The 25,126-nt window shown below is 43.1% G+C and overlaps 1 protein-coding gene across 15 annotated transcripts in view; it reads left to right on the top strand.

Annotated features, from left to right (window-relative positions):
- The window catches only part of FOXP1 (forkhead box P1), a 576,422-nt gene extending 551,539 nt beyond the window's left edge, over positions 1-24,883 (top strand). For 11 of the 15 annotated variants that reach the window (XM_032867389.1, XM_032867390.1, XM_032867391.1 and 8 more), the window contains 7 exons: positions 7,088-7,289; positions 7,395-7,474; positions 8,079-8,180; positions 11,769-11,890; positions 13,634-13,703; positions 18,118-18,287; positions 23,765-24,883. In XM_032867389.1, the coding sequence (XP_032723280.1) occupies positions 7,088-7,289; positions 7,395-7,474; positions 8,079-8,180; positions 11,769-11,890; positions 13,634-13,703; positions 18,118-18,287; positions 23,765-23,909 (891 nt within the window). In that variant the 3' untranslated portion in view covers positions 23,910-24,883. The remainder of the gene's footprint in view (positions 1-7,087; positions 7,290-7,394; positions 7,475-8,078; positions 8,181-11,768; positions 11,891-13,633; positions 13,704-18,117; positions 18,288-23,764) is intronic. The other 4 variants (XM_032867387.1, XM_032867384.1, XM_032867386.1 and 1 more) reach the window with 3 other exon arrangements.
- The last annotated feature ends 243 nt before the right edge of the window (positions 24,884-25,126 follow it).

Below are 25,126 nucleotides of genomic sequence, written 5' to 3'. Positions count from 1 at the left end.
CCTGAGTTTCTAGATGTAGCTCTAAGCTCAACCTGCATGAGGACGTGCATCGGTGAGCCTTCCTGTCCTCCAGACACCTTCAACAGCACCTCTCCCCACTTTCCATAAAAGTCTTCACACCAAAGAAAACCTTTCCTTTTGGAATTACACCCAGGACGCAACACGGCACAGTATTTCTGGAAAGGGAATCCCTGTGTTTCATGTCAAGGTGTTTTATCATCACGAGTTTTTGAAGGGTGCTGTTAAAAACACAGAGCAGTAAAACAAGAGAGCCCCGCCCCCGAGGTGCTGGAGTCTCGAGGACACACACTCACGGCGTGGATCGTGCCGTGCGTCCGTGGAACCGCCGATGTGCGGCGGGCATTCCGGGAGACGTGGTGTGCCAGAGGAATGGGAAAGATCTGACTTCTTTCCCTTTCCCCTTGGAAAGGGAAAGGAGTCAGATCTGTGAATCTTTCTTTGGGTTCAGAGGATGCACTTGCATCCATGTATCTCTGAGGAAGCCATGTCACAAGGAGGAGGCAAAGGACCAGCCAGCATCAGATAAGATAGGCTTTCTGTTTTTTAATTTATTTCACTTGTAAGCTTCTGATTTTCTGAACCCTGGGCCCTGGATGGAAAAGGATGTGTCAAAGTTTCCCAGAGCAGCTGTATATTCTGGCTCTTGGGTATGGACAATGAGAAAAGCCTTTTTTTTTTTTTTTTTTTTTTTTTAATTTATTTGACAGAGAGAGAGAGAGAGAGACAGCGAGAAAAGGGGAACACCAGCAGGGGGAGTGGGAGAGGGAGAACAGGCTTCCCCCGGAACAAGGTGCCCGATGCGGGGCTCCATCCCAGGACCCTGGGATCATGACCTGAGCCAAAGGTAGATGCTTAAGGACAGAGCCACACAGGGGCCCCCCCTTTTTAACATTTTATTCATTAGAGAGAATGAGAGAATGAGAGGGGGGAGGGTCAGAGGAAGAAGCCAACTCCCTGCTGAGCAGGGAACCTGAAGTGGAATTCGATCCCAAAACCCTGGAATCATGACCTGAGCCTAAGGCAGTCTCTTAACCAACTGAGCCACCCAAGCGCCTCAAGGGAAAAGCCTTTCTTGGCATATGTTGAGAAGGGCCAAATTTGCTCTGAGTTTAAAAGATCCTTCTCTTTTCCATGGGAAGAGAAGCAAAAAAATCAGACAAGAGTAAACTCTCCTAATGAGACAGACGGATATTCTTTTGTTCCAGACTCTGTAACATTCTCAAAGTAAACACCAAAGCGTAGTGCTTTGGGGTTCGTGTCTCCATGCTTGCTCTGTGGAGAATTTGCCAAGCTGTCTCCTTGGAGGGGGGAAGCGTAACTCAGAGGACAAAACAACAACAACAAAAGGAAGCATGTCTGTGTTAGGGCTTTATTAAGTTGTAAAGGGTTTTTTAAGAAGACTTCCTCATCATGTCAGGAAAATCCCATAAATCGTATGTTATAATCCCAGAGGACAGGAGAGGTGCAGGCCTGGCTTCAGGGTATTCCTACACACCAGAAACCTCTCCTGATCCTGGAAAAACCACATTCCTTCAGATTTGGTGGGCAAGTAATTATAGCGTAGGTAGTATATCCTCCTTTATGAAAATGTTATAAAACGCTTACAGGAACTTGGATGTTTGAAGCAAGATGCAGTATTACATTTTCCTTCTTACGCATTCTCTTTTCCTCCAACCATAGCAATTAGGACTGTTTTGAAATAGTTTTTAGCTACTATAAAAACAAAGTGTCCCCCTCCCTCCCATAAAAGGGGTCTTTTGACTCTTAAAGCAATGGCTGATCCTTTGGGCTGTTTGCAGCCTTGCTCTAAGGCCTAGAGAAACAATATTGGGCAGTCATAAAAGATTCTCTAGCACAGCACACACAAGCTGTTTTTCTGTGCTGTTTCTCATGAAGCCCTGCCCCCCTCCTCCTCTCCCCCCTGCACACATCTCCGGCCCCCCACTTTCTCATTCACTGCCCTATGGCAGCTCCTGGCCCAGGGCAGTCCCAGGGCCAGGCTCGAGGAGCACCAAACCACAGCCTCCCCCTGCCCCTGCCCAGCCTCCCCATGGACGTCCTTCCCCATGGACGTGGCCTCAAGAAGGCCGGCCGTCTCTGAACGCCAGTGAGTCGTGTCTAGCAACAGTGTGCCGTTCATGCAGGCCTGGAGCCCGCTTAGGGCCGTCCAACCGGGAGCAGAAAAACGAGTTCTGTGAGCCTCAAAGTCCCTACTAAGCAGCTAGGTGCCCCGGTGTTTGGGTTTCAGGTTTGTCTTTTGTTCTCAGAATCTGTTTTCATATGAGGCAAGAGCGCAAACAAAAATAAAAAGGAGTTCTTATGGGAATACTTACGACAAGTCTGTTTCTGTCCGGGGTTTACATCAGCGCTTTGTTTATTTTTTAAAAATGTGAGTGACTCATAATCTTTAAAAGAAGAGAGGAGGTTACTGTTTAAAAACTGGAGATTAATCTTTTAGAAAAGGGCTCAGCAGAGTATCAGGCAGCTGACAGAGTCCCGGTAGTCGGGACGGGTACGATTCCCACGACAGTCCTTCTGGAAGTGAGCAGGGGGGAACGCCGGTGGTTAAGAGCTCACGGAGATTTAAAAAAGAAAAACCCTACACGGGATCTCAAGTGACAGAAGAGTTTAACTTCTGGCCAGACCCTCAAAGCGATTATCTTTGCTGAAATCATCACATGACGGAAACTCGCCATGTAGAAAATATCGGAGTTGCTAACTTTTCCAAACATAGCAACTTCTTTTTAAATAGAAAATAGACACAATAAGAAAAATAGGAAAAGAAACCCTCCCAGTCCAATCCCTTCCTGTTCCATGCCCCTGGGGGAGGGGGGGGATTATCTTTTAAAACCTTAACTATGATCAGAAACACGAAGTGCATATGCTTTCATTTCTAATTGATGATTATATTAAGATTTAATAGTTTACAATTAAGATGAATATTTCAAGATGACAGCAAAACCCACGCCAGTCCAGATTTGCTCTTCTAAGTCTGTAATTTTTTTTTTCTTTCTCTCTTTTTTTTTGGGGGGGGGGAGGGAGAGGGAGAGAGTCCTCTGTTTTCAGAGAGACCTCAATTTAAAAGGGCCGGTGTGGTTTGAACACAGAGCCTGTTCTGAATCCTTCCCCATTCCCCATCTTCTCTCTCCCTCGTGACCTTCCTCCCTGAAGATGATTTCTCCTCAAGACAAGCATGTGATGATCAAACAAAAGTTTAAAAGTTAACAAACTTCTATAGCCGTTGACGAGGTTGACATTTCATTAACTTGTTGGTTCAGCCTTCAAATGGTTTCGCCAGGCGAAGCCCCCTCTGTTTGGAGTTTACAGCTTTTTGTTCTTCCTTCCCTCACGGACCACAGTCATGTTTAATTTGGAATCTGGGCTCCTTTGGCAAATTAGCAATTAGAACAATTTTGTGGGAATATGTATATGTGTCATTAGTTTTCCTGCAAATTAATAGCAAGGCCAGAGGTCAGGCAGAAATTTTCCACTTGACTGCCGTTCCTCTGTGGAGACTTGGCACTTGGTTGTGGAATGGCCACAGCTGCTCTCAGCCACCCTCTTCCTGTAGGAACCGTCTTTTAATTAGTTTACCTCACAGCCATCATTACAAATACTACTGCCTCCCCTCCTCGAAGTAAAATTACTGTTTCTACAAAATATTCCAGTGACATCTTGCACCACTGCACATTGATGGTGGGGTCACTCGAATGCAGCATTTAATCATTAGATCACCTCCATCCGCGTCTCCTAATTAGAACCCTTACAATACATTTTTATCTGGTAATTAGCTGAGATTGGCTGCTTCCTCTGTGGCTTATTAGAGACAGCCCAGCAGTGGGTGTGAATCACGGTGTCATTTGTCAAGCCTGGTAAGCCCCTTCTCTGCTCTCTTCTGGCTTCGTGTTTATTTCCACTTGCTACCTGTGTTCAAAAGCCTCCAGAAAATTCTACCGTGTATTTCTCTGCGGGTCGTGCTAACCTGGAAGGATTTTATTTTTCACTGTTGCTTTTTCGGTACAGACAGCCCAGGTGTTAGGACCCTGGGTAAAAGCTGCAGATGTCCCATTCTTCTCACATTTTATGACACAGTACCACGTGACATGTCCGTTCTCCTGTGCGAGCACCACAAGATGGATTTGTACGTGGCTGAATGTTTACACGAGTTTTGATTTTTTTGGAGCCCAGCAGCACACTTGATGCCCTCCCTCACAAAATGGGAAAGCAGCCGGCATACTGCTTGAGGCCGTTGTATTTATAATTTTCATTAAGTGTTGAAGAAAGTTACGGTGTGTAGGTGCTGTCCTTAAACGGAAAAGAAAAGCCAAAAAGTGGAGTTAGTCCTCAGAATTGCTTTATGGTTATTACACACACTGCCCTTGGACCAGGGTCTGTGTTCGATGGGAAGCTTGACAAGGGGCAGCAAATGAATGTTCTGCCCTTGTTTGTGTCATTTCAGTTTCAGATGCCTTATATTTTTTCAGCAATATTTATTGAATATGATTTATAAGCAGGGACTAAAGCTATCCACAGACTCCTTTCCTTTCCAAAAATGAGCATATAGAGGAATGAAACTAGCCGGTGTTTATTTTTCCCGTTAACTGGGCATGAGAAGCTTATACAAGAGAGCCTGGAATCACGCGCCCGCGCGCGTGTGTATGTGTGTGTGTGTGTGTGTGTGACTGTTTGTGAATAGGGGCAAGTTATTTCCTCGGTCGTGAGCCTCAGTCGGCTCATCTGTACACGGTGAGCAGCGACACCTCACTGATCAGTGACAGTAGGAGAACCAAGTGTAATCACACAGTGGCAGGTGGCTCGCAACATGGTTTATACAAATGGTCTCCAGGACTTTCCAGTGTTTGGATATTCTTAGGCCTAGCAGCACCCGAATTTGAAAAGCTGTTGTGTTTATGAGCAGTAGCCTTCCCGCAACTAATTTCCTTGACCCGTCGCGTGGGCTGATGATCGTACAGACAGTTCCTGCACTTGGTCAGTGATGAAGGCCCAAAGCGCCCAGGAGGTCGGCCCCAGCCCTCCCCCATGGCTTCTCAGTTCTGCTCCATCCCAAGGCTGCCTCTCTCAACTGAAAGCACTTAGTCCGCAAATACGCATCATGAAGGCAGGTTTCCAGCACGAATAGAAAAGAAAGCGGCTCACAGCATTGGCCCAGTTTGCTGGGGTTTGTGGGGGCGGCGGCTGTGAGAGCAGGGTCCTCTGCACAGCTTGCCCTTCTCCAGGGTGGGGGGTGGGGGCTGGGGGGGGGGAGGGTCTGGCATTAGCTGAGTCAGCATTTCACTGGTAGGTGCGGGGAGATTATAAAGAGAAGCACAACTACAGGCTTGTTCCCCCGACATTCCCTTTCCAGCAACATAGTTACATTTTTTCCATGCATATTTACCTAACGATACTTGCTCGCTCTGCTCTTCAGATTTCAGGATTTTATTTTGTTTGCTTGTTTGTTTTCACATATGAGAGGCATTCTCATGGCCTTTTTCATTACCAGAGCACGAGTAGGGTTGTATCATCTCAACAAACCAGACCTTTTAATCTGTTCTTTATGATCCCGGAGGAATCTCATTTTTAACACCTCCCACAAATAACGTCTTGTCCGTAAGGCTACTGCAATAGTGAAATATGTAACTATGTTAAATGATTTGAAATCTGGTTTGAGAAAATGTTACAAGTAAGCCTCCTTGGCATAAGTTTCTTGGATTTGGGGCCGCCTGGAAGTATCTGAGATGGCAATTGTGTGTAAAAATAATGTGTTGAAAATGGCCAGGTTCTGTAGTATAGCCAGACTTAGTATTTCTGGAAGAAGAAACTTGGGGTAAGGGGGACAAGCCCACTTTTTTTTTTTTTAATTATTACTAATAAGACAAGCACTTCCAAGGTGAAGGCTTATCGAAGGAAGGAAACAGTACTCCTTCATCTTCCTTTGTACGACTTCAAATAAATAATGCGTGTTTCCTCACTTGATGCTATAGATTCCATTGTATTACTGAGCATTTGAAACTGAAAGAAAAAAATTTTTTACAGTTCCCGATGTTTCATATGTCATTTTTAAAAATAGATTCCAGTCCTCTATTGGATAGAGTTTAATGAAGACTACACATAAAGCTTTCAAAGATTAGTCTTTGCCAACTGATAGAACTAAATGATGTCTTACTGGATCAATGCCACTCTTTTTTTCTTTTTCTTTTTTTTTTTTTAAGATTTATTTATTTATTTGAGAGAGAGTGAGCGGGGGTGGAGGACAGAGGGAGAGAGAATCTCTAGTGGACTCCAAGCTGAGCACAGACCCCAACGCGGGGCTCGATCCCGTGATCGTGAGAACATGACCTGAGCCGAAATCAAGAGTTGGACCATCAACCAACTGAGCCACTCAGGTGCCCCAGTGGCAGTCTTTTTAAATAGGAGCCATAGGCCAAACATCCTTGTGGCGTTTCCAATCGCTGCAGTTTCCTCGCGGAGTTAAGTAGCTTGTCCCTGTGCTGGCCAGAGTGGTAGCCACTGGCTACGTGTAGCTGTTTAAACAAAAGTTTAATTTTGATAAAAAGTAAAAACAGCTCTGCACTGGTGCTAGCACGTTGCAGAAAGTGCTGCTGGAGCGCTCAGGTCTAGACCAGTGTATCCCAACTGGTAGCTTCTAGAATGTTGATGTTCCCTGGTGCTATGAGGACTCCACCCCCTCCGGGAGATTTGCCAAGCACAGTAGGCTGCTCAAGAGGGTTCAAAGTCATGACTCAAGGAATGTTTTGACCCAGAACTTGTCAAACTTCACTGGGCTAGGTCACCCCTTTGTGCATACACTCATTTTTCACAGTCTTTGGAAAACACCTGTGTCACCAACGGGTCAGGAGAACATGGCCAGAGAGATTTTTAAACTAACCAACTATGCGAACTGTTTCTATGTGGGAACTCGCCTCCTGTTTCAGGTGATTAGAAGCATCTATTTAGAGAAGTAAAGCTAGCCGGGCATCCCCTGCCGTGCTCCTGCTGGATTTCAGATGCCTGCTTGCTCCCTGCTTTTCTGAAGCTCTTCTAAGAACTCTTCTCTTCCTCACAGCTGAATCTGGTATCAAGTGTCACACTCTCCAAGTCTGCATCTGAGGCTTCTCCACAGAGCTTACCTCATACTCCGACGACCCCAACCGCCCCCATCACTCCTGTCACCCAAGGCCCCTCCGTCATCACCACCACCAGCATGCATACGGTGGGACCCATCCGCCGGCGGTACTCGGACAAATACAACGTGCCCATTTCTTCAGGTAGCTACTTCCTGTTTGCCTCATGTAGAACTGTAATATGCAATTCTTGTAGACCACCCTCTTTTTAAAAAGTGATAATTAATAGGACAATGATTCTTATTTTAGCAGATATTGCGCAGAACCAAGAATTTTATAAGAACGCAGAAGTTAGACCACCATTTACATATGCATCTTTAATTAGGCAGGTGAGTAAATAACGCAGTATGGGGAATTCCATCAAATGTATACATGTACATGGATATAGTATATTGATGAAGTAGATTTAGAACCGTTTAGTATGCAAGCATGCTAAAACCTTTGCTATAAGGTTTTTTAAAACTGCAATATATAACATAATTGCTTTTGATTAAGTATTACAATACGATGTGATTATTAGGAAATTCATTTCACACAACAGTGAAAATGAGCCTGTTTAAAGATGGCAAGTCAATTATCACAAGCTACAGTAATCTCTGATCCCTAGAATTAATCTGAGCTCTAAATAATTACTGAGCTTTAATCAGCTAGTGAAATGTTTTGCATTTCTCTTTGATTCTGCTTTATGAATGACTAATAAATTAATATTTCTGTACGGAAACAGAAATAAAAACTCAAAACAATTAGATAATTCCGTTTTGAATTTTGCTATTGAACTGTTAAATACAACCATTAATCTTAGATCATTTCGTGAAACCTTTCTTGGGCTTTAGCTCTGAATCATGGTTATTTTATATTTTCAAGAAACTGTATAATGACGATTCTGCTGATTTGGTCATAAATTATCTTCTTTTTATTACTTTTGCTTCACAGGCCATTCTCGAATCTCCAGAAAAGCAGCTAACACTAAATGAAATCTATAACTGGTTCACACGAATGTTTGCTTACTTTCGACGCAATGCTGCCACGTGGAAGGTAAGCTTCCTCCCGGGCCTGTTTAGGCTCAGGTCTTGCCATTTATAAAAGAGTTTGTTGTTGATAAAATGCAGGTGTTGTAAGTTACAGGTGTACTATTTCGATACACTCAAAGAGTCAAGTTTACGGGAGTATTTTATTGAGAAAAGAGTACTGTTGGGGTTAGAAGGCTGGGATAGAAGACTGCCATTACACTGGCATCAGATTTTGGCTGGACCAGCCAGTAAAGTCATTTCTGTCTGGTTGGAATATGTAGGGAAAAGGAACGGATGACACTGTCACCCCGATGCTGAGGTTGTCCTCTTAGTTACACAAATCTCATGGTGGTCCGTCATTAGCCACCACCAGTATTTGCTGAGATGCACAGCTAACATTTTCTTAACCAGGAGAAATGATCAGACAAACTTGACATAACCTTCACTGGTTGGATTTTAAAAAAGAAAAAAAAAAATGCTCCTTACCATAATTAGTAAAGAAAGCAGTGTGGTCTCATGACTAGCTCTGTATATAGAAATTATCACAGGAGAGCACGATGTATTATTAAGTTTTTGGTTTTAGTTTTGGTTTTTTTTTTTTTTTTTTTTTGAGGGGGGTTGCTTTTGTTTTTTTTTTATATCACACTATCCGCCAGAGAATCATAGAGAATCTGGAAAAGGAAATGATCCAACTTCACTGTAACGCCGTTTGCTATAAAATGGACCAAATCCCTCAGCTCCGCATGGGATGCCCTAACAAGGCTTGAGGGTTACGTGACCTCCCTCTTTTCCAGTTCAGCAATGGGTTCATAGATTCCTTTAGTATTTCTTCCATTGTATTAAATGAAGCCCTCACAAATTTTTGGATTTTACTGCTTTTAATTTCTTGGTTTAAATATTATTGCTATAGAAGAGGGCAGGTTCAATCTGGTTTTTTGGTTTTTTGTGTGTGTGTTTTTTTGGTTTTTTTTTTTTGCCTTTTTACTACCTAGAATTCTTAAAATCCCCAAATTCCACAACATGTAAAATGCAAATATCTTAGGGTATTTTTACATGTCATTATTATAAATATGATAGGGATTTATTATATGATGCAATGGAAATTTTCTTTGCTACTTTTTAAATTTTAGATAAGAGAAAAACAAAAACAGAAAACACATTGTCTCTTTTATGTTCTTACAAAATTAGCATTTTAAAAGAAAATGAATATAACCATAGAATTAATTTATCAACCTCACACAGCCATGAATATCTTTTATGGCTCAAAGTATCCTTTTTTATTTCCATTAAGACACATGGGTGCTGAAGGGAACCTATGTTCAAAACCTTACCCGCTTTTCCTCAGCCTCCCTTAGGAGATAAAATGCAAAGTATCTTTAGCTATGAATGCTTTTCAAAATGTAGGAAGTATAAGCATGAAGCAGACATTTTCTTCAAATTGCCTTTTATAAATAGCAAGTGATCAAATTTAAAAATAATTACTGGCTGTGAATATGATATTTAAGCTCAGATCTACAGCTTTAACTTTTTCATTTTTGCAAACTGCAGGAAAAAGTGCCATCAATATAAACAATCCTAGATCAAGTACCAAATGACTCAAATACGTATAATTTTCTTCCTGTGTCCTTATTGGTATTGTCATCCTAAACAGAAGGTGAAGTGCCCAGTTTAAGTTAGGGCTGAAAAGGGCTTACTCACGTTTTTGGGCAACTCTTGTTTTCTGGGTGCTTTTGCTTAGATGTACAGTCTTGGAAAATAAAACTTCAGTTTGACTTTCTATCTTTACTCACATGGCTCTGTTCTTCAGACAGATCTATAGCAGTCCTTCTGGCAGACATGGTTTCCGTAGATCTGTAGTTCTAAATGTTTCGACGATGCTTATTCTCAAATATTAGAGAGTGATAGGGTGGAGGGGAAATGTTGATATCTTTCCCCGTTATGTCTTCCATACATATACATGATCTTTGTCTGTATTTTTTTAAAAGACAATTTGGACTTACTTGTTTTAACCTCTTTAGTATTGTCCTAGGAGGTAAGAGGAGACCGTTTGCATCCCTATATATATAGTCTGTGTCGGTACCGCATGAGATAGAAAATGCTTATTCAAAGAGCAGACTACCACCTTACACGTGAAGAAATTTGTCCTACCAAGTATAAATACAACACGGCAAATGTTTTCAAAGATTTTTTTCTTTTCTTTTCATGCAAACCCGTCCAACCTGTTTGAATCAGGGGTGTCCTTTCACGGTCACCTGGACGTTTGCAGCCTACCCCAGTTATGCTGACATTGCTCAAAAACTCTGAGAATTTGTCCTGTGGATTCTCCTTGCGAGTGGTTGATAACTTGGCTATGTCATAAAACGTGCCTCGTTATCTTCTAAATATCCCATATCGAAAAAGAAAAACCAGCACTATCTCGTCTGACTCCTCCATCAGAGTCACCAGTGGTGATTACGTAAAAGTGGAAACAGGGCTCAGGATCTTGAGAACGGAAATACCTGCGGGCAGCCCAAGGGGGTGCCGTGCGGCACGTTTGAGCGATGGCAGCATCATTGGAATGGAGTGGAGTGGAGGATATGCTACACGGCATGGGAGATGGGATGTCTGCATCCACTCCTCATGCCCCAGCAGTCACCTGCTTATGTCCTGTAAGAAGAAAGTCTTGAGTCAATGGCATGGGTCTTTTTGTAATGTGCTCATGTCTAATTTGGAGTCTAGATCAGTTAAGTTCAACCAAGGAGGCTAAAGAGACGAGGCCTTGTTTGTTCCGGGCCCCAGCATGGGTTGTGGATTTTCCTGAAAATCAAAGCAAAGAGGAGATGTTAAAAGCTTTTCTTTACCCACCTTCGGTGGGCTGTGGGTATCAAGCGTCTCCATTTAAGAATGATCTTGGAAGTGACCTTTAACCATAGAGACATGGGGACCAGGGACAGAAACATGTCTTTAGGAACCGTGAGCTGCAGGACTATCCTCTTTTTGCCATTAAGAGTTCAACTCAAGAGTTTCTTTGGCATTTTTTGTTAGTTAAGGTAATTGCCCATAGTAAGGGCCAAGGTTCTATACATTCGGGAAGGTAAGCTGCAGGAGGTGATGCTTTCAATGGTAAAATCCATTTAGATAAACCTGACAAAACCTGTAGAAGGTGTTAAAGCCAAAACTTTTGAAAAAAGAATAAGAGCAAAATGTGTTTAACAATATTATCATCTTGCATGATTTTTTAAAAATACCCTTTTCTATGGGAGATAAGTGGGCTTAAAGGGGACAGTTTTACACTCTGCATGTTTATTTTGAAGTCATATTAACACGATTTTCAGATTTTTACTGTGAACCCTATTTGGGGCTTCTATTAACCATTTCTTCTAGTTAGCTCCTACCAGAGAGTAGATGAAAATGCCAGAGTATAACTAATTGATACTTTTGTGTTGTTGTTTTTTTTTAATTTTTACATTTGGAAAAGGCATCCTTAACCTCAAGAAGGTCATCCACGGGGGTGGTTAGCTACAGCTCTTGGGAATGGTTTGACAAATGTGGACTGTGAGGCTGAATGTACTGCTGTTTTTGGAGTCTTTTCTTATAGAAAATGTAAATGTTCTCTCTTTTATACTTGCTGCAGAATGCAGTGCGTCATAATCTTAGTCTTCACAAGTGTTTTGTGCGAGTAGAAAACGTTAAAGGGGCAGTATGGACAGTGGATGAAGTAGAATTCCAAAAACGAAGGCCACAAAAGATCAGTGGGTACGTCCACCATGTTTGAACTTCTTAGCCTAGCTTGGATTGTGCTAACAAGTGTCAAGTAGAGGCTTTTGGCTGCTAGACGGTGTTAGACCGACGAACCGGTTTCACGTTGTCTCAGTTAAGGGAAGCAAAAAAGCATTTCATCCCTCCTGTTTTGTATACCCACCAGTCCCCTGCCCTGCTTGCCGGTCTTTGTTGCATCCCACGCTAGTAGCTTTTAGGTGGCAATGCATATTAACCCTCACAAACCATTTGCTTATGCTTATTGCATTTTATTTTCTTTTTCCTGTTCCCTGTATTGGATGTCTGTTCTGCCCCCCCAACCCCGTCTCCTTTTGTTGCCACTCCATCTCCTTTGCTGCTGCTCCTATCCCAGGGTGCCATTCGCACCAACCTCTCACTGCATAAGTGCTTTATCAGAGTAGAGGATGAGTTTGGGTCCTTTTGGACAGTTGATGATGAAGAGTTTAAACGTGGCCGCCATATTCAACGAGGCCGTCCTCGCAAATACTGCCCCGATGAAAACTTTGACGAGCTTGTCACACAGTAAGAGCCTTTACTTGCTTTTGTTTTGTTTTTTCTGCTGTTGCTTTGGCTTTGCATGGTTGACTCATCCCATGTAGTTTTGCATTTCACCAAGTAGCAGTGCCACGGCTTTCTGCAATGGAGCTAAATTGTGTGATTCGTACATGTACTTCTCTTGTTTCTCTTTGGAACGCCAGTGCCTTGAATAATGCTTTTTTGACGTCTTTAATGCACATATTGGTTGTATTTTGATTCAGCAGCTTACGGGGACCCTTTAAGAGTAAATACCTTGGCTTAGAAGTCATTCCTCCAAGTAAAAAGGCAGCTTTTAATGGAGACTTAACATGTGTATTTAACGGGGTACATGTCTTGGTATTTGCCCACTCAGTTATAATAATAGCATAAGTGAGGGGAAATGAATGACGAGAGAAATCCATAACAGCACACAGACTTCCTTTGAGAGCCAGTCAGGGATCAATCTGGGTGACTTCCTCCTGGAAGCCTCTCCATCCCCCCACTTTTTCCGAATGCTGTCTTGTCTTCCTTGCATTAGCTCATGGACACAACATCCAGTATTCTTACAACGTCCCAGATTTGGCTGTGCAAGAAAGATCTCAGCCCAACCTCCCCACCTTACTTGGGAACTACCCTTCGCTGTCACTCCCTTCTCCCCATCTCCTTTTAGCACTAAATGTGCCTCGGTGGGGTGGGGGAGGGGTCTTCTTTAAGCGCCTCCTGCCGTTACCTCCCACGGTGATTCTGGAGTTAATATCATGGAGACAATTCTCTAGCTAACTCCCAGGAATCCCTGTTACCAGCTCACCCCTAGCCACCCCCCCACCCCCACCAGAGATTCTGCCTTCCTATTGGACTCATGGCAGTTACTAAAAATTTGCAGAGAGGTCAAGATTTTATGAAGGGGGGAAAAAAAAAATGCAGCAGTGGAGGGAGTGCCCAGGGCTGGTCTAACTGAAGCCCGGATTTTACACCCAGTTTCCTTGAAGAGCAAAGTCTTACCCCAGGGGTGTTCAGACAGACCAGCCCCATAAAGCCAGGGGCTGTGCAGAAAACCTAAATTTCCTTTGGTTTTGTTAACGGGGGTGGGGGGGGTGGATTTCTGATTGGGAATGGATACCAGCAAGCTTTAAGATAAAACTTAGCTCGGAACTCCGGGGCTGATGGCGTTTAACTTTGAGTTTTTATCTTTCTCTTACGCAGTAACCCTTCCCTTATTAAAAACATGCAGACCAGCCACGCCTATTGCACGCCCCTCAATGCAGCTTTACAGGTAAGATTAATGGTCGTCCCGAACATGCAGCGGAGGCACATGTCTCCCCCACTCATTTCAAAATATATTAGCCTCGCTCTAATTAGATATTAAATTTTAATTCCGTTAAACTTTTTTCTTAAGTGCACAAAGCATCGTACTCCCTGGAGGCAAACACATCGGGCTGCTTCAGCATTAGCGGGATGCTTAGCATTTTGAATATTGTGGCAAAAAAATTAAAAGTTCACTTATTAATATTTATCAGCAGTATCATAATTTCCATCCTCTTATTTCAGAATTTCACTTGAGGCAAAAATACCACAAGTGTAATTACTCTAGCACAGCTATTAATGTGCTGGATGATAGGCCACTGTATCACATGACCTTCTATTGTTCACGGGTTTAAAGAGAAAGCAGGGCTTTTTACTTCTTCTAAAGTCTGTTTTAGCATCTTCAGTCCGGTGCTTTGGGGGTGGTGGGAGCTAGGAGAGATCCAGTTTTGGTTCACTTGGTAAAAGTAAACTGTTTTTGTTTAAACCAGAGAGGTGTTGAAGAACACTCTTTAGGTTTCCAGCAGATTGCTCAAGATTGCATAAGAAGCGTACAGAATGTTTGTTTCCCACTGACGAACCAAGCACTCATTACATAACCAGCATTACAAGGGGATGAAGACACTGGTTCCGAGCAGGAGGGAGTTTGCCACCCAGATGCGAGTTCCCCAGGCAGCCGAGCCTTTTAGTCGTCCCATCTCTCAGTTGATCCAGTTTGCATTTGCCCCTGCCTAGAATGATCTAGAAGACAGGCCAAGGGAATTTTGCTACCTTGAAAAAGACATACTCTGTACATAGATGGGGCGTATATACTCCAAGGCCATCACGGACCTTCACAGCAGGAGTTCTTGCTGGGGGCTGCATCGCCCATACTTAGTCCAACGCCTTGTGCCCCTGCAAAGGGCACTAACACGCAAACAGAAATATTTACACAGAAACAAGGTCGTCTTAAAAAGGCTCCTGAAGGGGTCAGGGAAGAGAACGAAAAATAGTTCAGAGGCTTGACATTATGGGAACAGAGTGTGTGAAGAGGCGGGAGATCAGGACGGGCGCGTGGTTCTCACTACTCCTAGAACAAATATTTATCAAGCACCTGCCCTGCACCCTGCACAGTTTCCCAGCTCCGCGCAGCCTCACGGCTCCCAACAATAGATGATACACCTTTAACACCGTTCCCGTGCTGAGGCATACGCACGGAACTTAGCTTTTCAGTAATTATATTTATTTATTTTTAGCTGGTACCAACTTTAATAGGAGGAACTACTTTCTGAGTTTCTGTTAATTACTTGTAGTTTACACAGTAACTTTAGAAAAGCAAATGAGAGCACGCTTAGATGCCGCCACTGTAAATACCATTCATTAGTAACTTATTTTCCCTGGAGTCTTGTGAAGTGTGAATTTAAAGCTGCTCTATCTGGAAGAGTATTAAGATTACAAGCACATTTTACATTCATGAGGCGGAAAGGCAAGAAAAAAAGCAGTGATCCTCTGGATTCTCTTAACTGTGTGACTAATTTAAATTAGTATGCCTTATCATGACAAAACTGTTCGTGCTTCTTCTCGAAAACATTTGTTTCTGGCATCCTCCCTCCCATTTCTCATTTTCAGGGGGAGCCCAAAACGATCCCATAGCTTTCCAAGAACACTTTATGTGCGTAATGAGGTGAGGTGAATAAACCGATAGAAATTCATGACGGGAGACATGGATCTTCTTCCTCCGGTCGAGGAGTTTGGATCCACGGGCAGTAGACAGTCTCATGTAACTTTCTGCTGTGCAAATTAAATCAGGATTCTACCAGCAGGCTTTCCTTCCCATTATTGCCCATTTCCATTTCTCAAGACAAGTAAAAATAATAGTGGAACAACATCTTAAAAAGATTACTAGAGCAACATAATGCATGATATACAATATATAAAATAGGACAGCAGAATCCACTACAGAAATAAAACATTGGACGTGAGACAGATTGCATTATGCTCTGAAAAAGTGAAGTAACTAAGGGTAACCATAAAGCTTCTTATTTATAGACTGCCTTTCCCCCGAGGATCTTAGCATGGTTCATGTTCCATTATGGAACTTACGGACTTCTGCACCATTACTGAGGCACCTCAGTTTTAGGTTTCGGTTTTTGTTTTTTTGTTTTTTTTTGTTGTTGTTGTGCAAAAAAAAAAAAAAAAAAAAAAAAGTGCCAGTTTGAGAGGAAACCACACACTGTACACAGGACCATTTATATAATTAAGTCCGTTATAAACATCATACCCCACCTGCTCCTTTGTAGACATCAACTACACAAAAGAACGACTTTGTTAACGTTTCTAGCATTGGGTGGATTGCTTTGATCCCTCACTCAACAAAGAACGTGCAGGAGGCTCTCTGGCCTAGCAGACACTGTCCTTCCACTTGGTCATTTTCTTAAAGGGACAAAGCTGGTTCTCTCCATTGATATATTTCTGATCTCACCACTGAGGGATCAGTAGAAGTGCTTGCCTTTTGGATGCCTTTCACCACTGTGGCTGTTGGGCCTCAGCCCATGTTTTAATGACCTTCACCTAGAACACTTGGAGAGCCAAGGAGAACACGTCATCTTAAGAAGGCTGCTCTATCTGTAAGGGTGACCATGTTATACCAAAGAGTGCCTTCTTAGAAACACTTCAGTTTTGTCGTTACCCCTCCATTTTTGACTAAAGAAGCTGCTAAAAAAAATTACCGTGCTGTAGAGATGGCCCCATTTAGGCCACGTTCTGACTGTGTCATGGTGAAATGTTGAGTGTTAGAGCAGAACTTTCATGACTGGGAGAGGTATGACCACTGAGTTGTCTCAAATGAAGGCTGTTTAAGATGCTTATCCAGCTGCAGTTTGGAGGGGGGGGATTAAAAAATAATCGGACAACCCTTCTTGCTTTTTGCTCTGCCAAGAAGAAGGAAAATGCTTTATTGCAATTATAAGAGATCTGTTGAAAAAAGTACTTGATGCAAATTATTTAACAAACTGTAGGAGAGCGAGGGAATGTTCAGATTTGCTGTTCGTCAAAATGAGTTCACCACATTTGGAAATAAAAACAGGATTTTTTTTTTTTTCCCACTTTTTAAAAAGCCGGCAGTTATGTAAATCCAGAAGTGGAGGGAAGGGAAAGCTGTGGACTTGCATGGAGCCTGACTTTGAAATAGTCCATTGGCCAATGGTGTGTTAAGTGAAGACCCATCACGGGGGCTTGTATCTAAGAAGGCATCCCTGGCTTTGGAATCTGTACAGTGAGTGAGGCTGCAGCTCTCACAATGGGCACGTTCCCTGCAGCCCAGCTCTGCACCCGTTCTGTCTTCACTGTTGGCTCTTCCTCTCTAGAGCCAGGATTTCTAGAATACTTTGGACTCTTGTATGACTGGCCAATTGAAGTCACCATGCCAGATTGTCTTGTGACTGTACTTTCTCCTCATTAGGATGGAAAACCAGGCATACTGTAGTCTGCAGGAGGACAGTTTTGATAAATCTTGATCTAACTACACTGCCAGTTTTTAAAAGTCTGTCCTCTTTAACATGAAAAGTTTCTGGGTTATAATCACTACCCAAATGAAACTAGTTCAAGGTTGTATTTAACGACCGTCTGCATTCGAGACTGGGTGGTCATTTTATTCAAACCCAGGAGGAGGGGAAGCGAACAGTATCCCACCACCGACTTCAGGATTTCCTATTTTTTCCGTTTCCATACTTTGGGGCTGACAGTCATATAGAGTGACAGTTATTTTTTTCCATCAGTCCTAAAATTCCAGGTTGACCGGTCTGAGCCTGAAAGATTGAGATAACTGTGGGGTAACACCACACAGACTCCACTAAACAGATTCAGAAATCATTAAAACCGAAATGAAGGAGAGAGAGAAAAATGGACTCCAATTCTTTAATCTCTTCCTTTTCTATAGGATATAAGAGGTAAATGTTTATGGAAGTTCTCATAAGTTTGAGCTCTGAGGCCAGAATAATTGGATCAAATCTTTAATATCCAATACTGGAGTCATCAAAGTGGATAAAGAAATGAAAATGCCATTATATTTCCCTGTGATCTGGAAATATTCAGTCCATCTTGAAAGAAGGCATCAGACAGAAAGCTCATTTTCGATAGCCCTGTCTAAACCACGTGACTCTACCCAGCAGAGCTAAATTGAGTCCTCCCTCCCCACCACCCCTTTGGTCCCAGCTAGCTCTTGGAAACTGAGCGTGGGACATGGGTCACAAGTCTGCCTTTGAAAGCGAACTCCTCTCCCTGTTAGCAACTTCTATTGGCCAGCCCTACTATGAACCTAAACGGAAGATCGTTGACTACACCTGTAATGAATGGCTTCCCTGCGTATGCTTACTCTGTGTCCTCATCTGTTTTCTCTTGGTTGCTAGCAGGCTTCGATGGCTGAGAATAGTATACCTCTATACACTACCGCTTCCATGGGAAATCCCACTCTGGGCAACTTAGCCAGCGCAATACGGGAAGAGCTGAACGGGGCAATGGAACATACCAACAGCAACGAGAGCGACAGCAGTCCAGGCAGATCCCCTCTGCAAGCCGTGTGAGTACTGTCCACCCAGAAGGTCTCTGCGTTCAGGTCCCAGGCTCCCGGTTCGATGTGCACACAAGCCCTTCTCGAGCTGCTTTGGATCCCTTTTCTGTAATTTCTGCTTTCCTAGAACCTGGGTGAAAGTTGGTGCTTCTGGAAGTGTTTAGCTCGGTTAGCACATAAAAGGACCATTTACTAACTTTCCCATAAAAGCAGTCGGCTTCATGCGGCCCTACAAGTGCACTCGGCAATAAAAACGGGTGACTCATTTGCTTTTTTTTTTTTTTTTTTTTTCCCCTCTGCTGGGCATCTCAGGCCATTATTGAAGCCACATTACCTTTTCCTCCTGAAATCGGTATGCGTCTCTGTCAGTTTGTTCAACTTGCAGGCACGGCGAACCTAGCAGGGGGAAAAGAACACTTGTTTATTCGGTTGTTTGATAGTCTGAAGCACAAACACAGCACTGAAGTGTTCTGCCCAGGCATTCATGATGGCACAAATGAAAGGCGGCATGATTTATAGATTGCTCTTAAAATATCAAAAGGAAAATTAATAGGAGCATTATAGCAGCAGACGGCAGTATAATGAGCACCATATAAGTGAATGAAGAAGTGAGGGCGATGGTTGTCCCTGCTGAATGTGAATGGCAGGAGGACAGGGCCAACCACAGGAGAGGCCGTGACGCCCCCGCCGCCGTGGGGAGTGGGTGCGTGACGGCAGAAGAGCCGTGACTGGGAGAGCCCCTTCCCTGCCAGGGAAAATTTAAAAGAAGCCACATTTTCCCAAATGATTGGATTTGTGGGAGATGCTCTAGAGGGACAGTCTCTGCCTTCGAGGAAGTGTCAGCTCCACTGTTGCCCACTTGAAGAAACCAGTCCAATGTTCGTAACACTGGCAGCTCCTACCACAGGCCACTTGTCTACACACTCCTTCTCATTTACCTGGCCAACGCCTTATTTTCAGAGCATTTAAGTGATAGGAATGGAAAACGTGACCTGTGGCCGCGAGGACCAGAATGACTAGGCATCGAAGGACAAGGAAAAGAAAATTGCTATCGGCCAGGATAATGGGTGGCGTTGGAAGGAGTCTGAAATGTGGTTACTTAGCATTTGACTTTCATGACCAAAGTGTTTTGAAAAGGATCTTAAAAGATGGAAATAATCATTTTTAATGTATGTGAACAGTCTCTTAGCATTTACTACACAGCATTTTAAGAACGTGTTTCTCTTTGACACTGATACCGCTGTATATCATCTTTTCCCAAAGCAGTCTGGTGTTTCTGACTTGACTGTAGTCACCCTCGTGTTCATTTTTAAATCACTGTCATGACAGGAGTGTTTACTCAGATATTAAGGAAGTTCAGAGCAAACATAAATTGGTATATAGAAGCTACTTCCAGAAACGCTTGTTAAAGCAAGTCTTTCTTGAAGTTAACGAATGGAAGAGAGACTATTTCTCGTCCTCTTTATGAACTCCAAGGGTTAGCTGATGTATGTTCCTACTATTTAGTGCAAAACACTAAATAGTGTACAAAACACTAGACACTCTTTTCCTGAAAAGAGAAAGATACTTGGATTAAAAACCTCAGGCAAGAGTTAAGAATGACGCTGATTTTGCTGTACAGGATAAAGCCACTACAAAGTTAATTTATTTAACAACTTCGAATTAACCCCAGTCTTACCAGAAAGCAGGTTTCGCAAGCAGTCAGCATAAATGTTAACGAAAGGAAGGTTTCGGCTGTGTTTTGTTTGGGTTGGTTTTGGTTGTGTTAAGGAAACCCTCCGTAAAGATGTCAGAATGCACACTGTTGTTCAGATCTCCCAGCTTTACACTGTTTGCTAAATATAATTATATGTCAACAGCAGAGTCCCTGTGCCTGCTCTCAGTGTCACAGACTGTTACTCTTTTTGACCCCGTATTTCCATTAAGTGAATTCTGTAATGACATAGTTTTCCTTCTTGTGCAATATGCATTACCCTGCTATGATGCAAATTGTTTCTTAACTGTTCTAGTCTATTGGAATAAATCAAGCCGTAAACTTTATGGCACGGCTTAAAGGACCTTGTTAGTACGGCAGCCCAGCTACGATCTAACGTTGAAACAGAGCTGCTCGTTCTTACTCTTTCCTGTGCCGCTGCGACACTACCACATTTTGTTTCTCTTCGGAAACCCTAGAAAGTAGCCACATAATTATGGCTTTGGGGCATTAGACTTTTATCATGATAGTTGCTAACGGAGCTAGAAAGCAAAATACTGCACGCTGTGCACACACCCTTCGAACACAATGCCTCTAAACACCAGTCAGCTCTAGTTAAAAACTCTTGTGTTCCCAGAGTGGCTAGACAAAGGAATTACTCAGATGTAAGGAGGGAGATGTGTGGTTCTGCACAGTTATTCATTGAGAACCATTTCGGTGGGGGGGGGGGGCGCGGGGGGCGACGTGCAAGGTGGCGCATTGTAGGGTTCTGATTTCCAGGAGACACATGACTGTATGTGAAACATCGCATCTTAAATAGTTTGCGTCTGACCAGAAATGTATCTTTCGTGGAAATCCATTCTCTTTTATCCTCTGAAACACCGCAGGCCTGTGTGACTGCATTTGCCACACTCGGGGGATCTGCTGGTATCAAGAAATGTCGTGAAGCTGGGTTTCATTTCTCTGGAGTTTTAAGAAGCCTTAATGTCTAACTCGGTTGTGTTGTCAGGTTGTCACACAGATCTCGTCAGTTAGCATTGGTTGGGGACCCACTCTGCATTAGGCACTGGGGTGAGCCAGCATGCATGATAGGGTCCTAACCTAGGTCTTGGGGATGGTAAGTAATCTTACTCAACATCAGCTGCAACTTCGCAGGGAAAACAAAATCTTCTCTACCGTGAGCTTCGTATCTGGTTTGTTTTTGTTTGCGCCTACCAAAGCACTGCCTTGTCAGAGTGGAAAAATTATAAAGCAAGAACTTCATTAAGAATGTTCCATTGCTGTTCCATCCTCCCACCCCACCCCCACTGCCTATGATAGCCTTATATCATCCTAGGTCATCAAATGCAGGTTTATAAACCTGAAAAGATTAATAATTCTGATTGTTTAAAGAAGTGAAAGTAGGAAAATGTTGATCAAGGAAACCACATTTGAACTTCAGTACAGGACTAAGTAACACATAGGTAGATTTCTAGCCAGATGTGATCAGCGGAGAAGGGTTGGGGGTAATTTATGAGGTAGCACTGCTCAATAGTGAAAATATGAAATTCAAACAGAAGGAAATGTTCACCACTGTCAGTAATCCAGGAAGAACAATTTAAGGTAACCGGAGCTTACCTTATACCTGCTAAGCAACAATGTATTTTTTAAAAAATAATGCTTGGGGCTGGGGAAGTTGAGTCTAAATTGATATTACCCCTTTGGAAATTAATACTATAATAAATCTTAAGATCCATAAAGATGTTTTTAGCCTTTGCTCCCAGAATTTCATTCTTAGAAATTTATCCTGAGGAGGTAAATCAACAGAAATAGGAAGATTAATGGATAAAAATGGTTGCTATATTATTCAAAGAGCCAAAGAAGGGGGGAAAAAGACAATCACAAAATGCCCAGCCTTAAGGGACTGATGCAGCCACAGAAGGCATCTTGTATACCTATAAAAATTACACCTGCAAAAGCTGACAAAATAATCAGATTTGTTATACACACAATATTTAAAAATATGATGCCACCCAGGAGAGGATAGGCAAACACCAAAAACCCACCTTAATTTAGGTTTATGGGTGATTTTTTTTTTTTAAGGTGTAGTCATCAGTACACTTAATTCTTCCCCCCAAAATATAGAGATCCTACCAGGGCTGGCTCCAGAGGCACAGTGTGAGAAGTTTGCATGCTCTGTCATTTCCATATTAAAATCCTGACCAATTTTTGAACCGCATCTTTACATTTCACTGGGGCTCTGCAAAGTACGCAGCCAGTCCTGGGTCTGGTCCCTGTAGAAACACAGAGAAGTGGGGCCATGAAAAAACTGAAAAACGATGGAGCACAACCAGGAAAATGCAATGGACTACAACTTTGAGACATTTCATTTTGCAACTAGCTTTTAGGAAGATGGGCACCATTTTTGAAAAGCTGTTTATCCTGACATCTACCCCTAGACACTCTGTACGCTGTGCTAATTTTGGAGTCAGTTGGTTTTCTGAAGGTTCACACCGTCAAGGGCAGTCCAGAGCATTCCTGTTTGTTTTTAAATGGTTCAAGTGGCCTTCGGGGTTTGCATACATCAATTATTTAGGAAATCAGCCATCCCAGTACCACCTCTTATTACTAATACTTGATAATGTCAATTAAAAAATCCTCCCTTCTGCAGCCGGTCCCAGCGATGGGACCATTTTAACTTGAATGGTTCCTTTCCATATCAAAAGGCTTGCCACAGAAAGTAATTTGTATTTGCAAAGGATCGGTTGTAAATATGATTTACGAACAACATTTCCCAATTGTTATCAGAGTGGTTTCGTGGGATCCCCCGCAGTCCCCTTCGGGTGAACCCTGCGCTGGGCCATAATGAGAAAGTTGGCAGATCCCGTCACAGGCTGCGGCGTCCTGGTGGCCGCTACCAGCCGGCCCTCTTGTTTTGCCTTGTTTACAGCTGACAGCGTTATTATTCTGATCGGGGCTCTGCTTTCTTATCATATTGTTGTGTTGGGCGAGCCTTTTCCTCTCCGTTTGTGTTTCCTGGCAGGGCTTTTCTTACCTTATTGACAGTTTGTAAAAATATGCATTAATTTGGAGTTTCAAGCATGTATCATGGTGTCTCTTTGCTGTGTTTGCTTGAAGTTGATTAATGATAGAACCTCGCTTGGGGTCGGTCTCTGGAGAGTTCTTTCACAGGTTCTGCATGTTAACTAGCAAAGCAGAACACACAGCAAGCCATGATTAGCCCAGCCTCCCGCGCTCAGTGGTCCCCACAAACCACCATTGTGTTACAGATTCTTATTTCAAGTAATGATTTGAAGACTCGGATTCCTCTCCACAGGATGCCACTGAGGGGCCTGTTATCTGGTACTCAAAGTGTGGTCCTCCTCAGACCAGCAGCATTGCCTGGGAGCTTGCTAGAGAGGCAGAGTCTTGGGCCCCACCCAGACCTGCGGGGTCCCATGCGGCTCTTTATTTAACAAGAGCCCAGGGTGTCTTGAGTGCTCAGGGTGGTGTAAGCACACCCCCTGGGGAAGAGAGGCTGCTTCTGGCCAGAGATCCTTCTAGAGCAGCACTGCCCAAAGGAACCTTCTGCCATGATGGAAATGTGTCATCTCTGGGCTGCCCCAGTGCAACAGAGAAACTCCGATTTTAAATTATGGGAGGTTTTAATTAGTTTTCATTTAAGGAGCTACACGTGGCTAGTGCCTGTCCTGGGGCACAGTACAGTCCTTGAGTGTGGCTTCTGTTGCCCAAAGCCCCCAACGTACCGTGGTTGGAAGGGGCTTCCGAGTGAACCTGTTTTCGTTTCTTCCAGGCATCCCGTGCACGTCAAAGAAGAACCCCTCGATCCAGAGGAAGCTGAAGGGCCTCTGTCCTTAGTGACAACAGCCAACCACAGTCCAGATTTTGACCACGACAGAGATTACGAAGACGAACCAGTAAATGAGGACATGGAGTGAACGTCTCTGGGCGGGGGCCAACCCCAAGAACGAAGATTGGGAAACAAAAAACAAAACAAAACAAAAAAACAAAACACGTCAAAAGTTAGCAGTGAAATCGTTCTCCATTTGTTGTACAGTCTGGAGGATTTTCACTACATTTTGACAACGCTGAAACGTGTTAACTCTTAGTGCCATCAAGAATCCCATTTGGGAGTATTTTTGATTTTTCTACTTTTTGTTGAAAAAAGGAATTTGTACTCTGTGCATTGGATGGACTTGTTTGGTACTTGGGATTTTCCTCTCTTAACAGTCAACATCAGTGTTGTAAATTTGCTAAACTGATTCACTTTTAGCAGCAGACTTTGAACTGCAGTCCTGCCAACGTTGGACCCTGAGGACACCCAACTGAGCATGTGCACCTAAGCTGCAGACCAAGCCTCTGCCCAGAATTTAAGGATTCCAATGGACGACCTATTTGCACAGTACTGCATGTTGATTATCACTGCCTTTACTCCTCTTTTTTTTTTTTTTTTGGTTCGTTTTTGTTCTCGTTTTGCTTCCAGTTGGGATGGGGAAGGCCTTTGTGTGTGTATTGGGGGGAGGGGGTTAAAAAGTAATTATCCCAAACTTTTTAATGTATTGCTTTTTTTTTTTTTTTTTTTTTCTACTATACCATTTTAAGTTCTGACCTCAGGCCTCCATTTGGGCCCACGGCCTCCTGGAGGCTTCAAGTTTTCTGTACCTTGTGATGAATGTTAAATAGGTGTTTTTATTATACAAAAGCTGAATGTCATTTCTCGTTTGTAGTTTTCTGTCACTCATTCCAGTTTCCTTCAGACATCACCACGTTTTCTCCACAAAGTCAGAGAACATTCCGTTTTGGTCTTTTTCAAAAAAAGGTCCCAAATGCTGCACTCTACACATGAAGGTCCTCTCACACAGACGTGAAGTCCTGCCAGAAAGAGAATGAATGACAGAAAAAAAAAAAAAAAGAAGAAGAAGAATAGAGACACCCTAGGAACAATGCAGATTCATTCCACGAAGCAGTATTGGAGGAGGGAAGGGGGTTGTTTCGGATTTGGTTTCGAGTTTTTTTGGGTTTTGGTTTTTGGTGGTGTCTTTTTTTTTTTTTTTTTTTTTTTTTTTCGTTACCATTTCCTTTAAAAAATTCCCCCACATTTCCCCCGCCCAAGGAAACCCCGGCAGCCCCCCCCCCCCCCCCCCCCCCCACCCCG

Source organism: Lontra canadensis, unplaced genomic scaffold, assembly GCF_010015895.1.
Source record: "Lontra canadensis isolate GAN:19392208 unplaced genomic scaffold, GSC_riverotter_1.0 scaffold34, whole genome shotgun sequence".
Taxonomy (NCBI): Eukaryota; Metazoa; Chordata; class Mammalia; order Carnivora; family Mustelidae; genus Lontra; species Lontra canadensis.
This window is presented reverse-complemented; position numbering and strand designations above follow the sequence as displayed.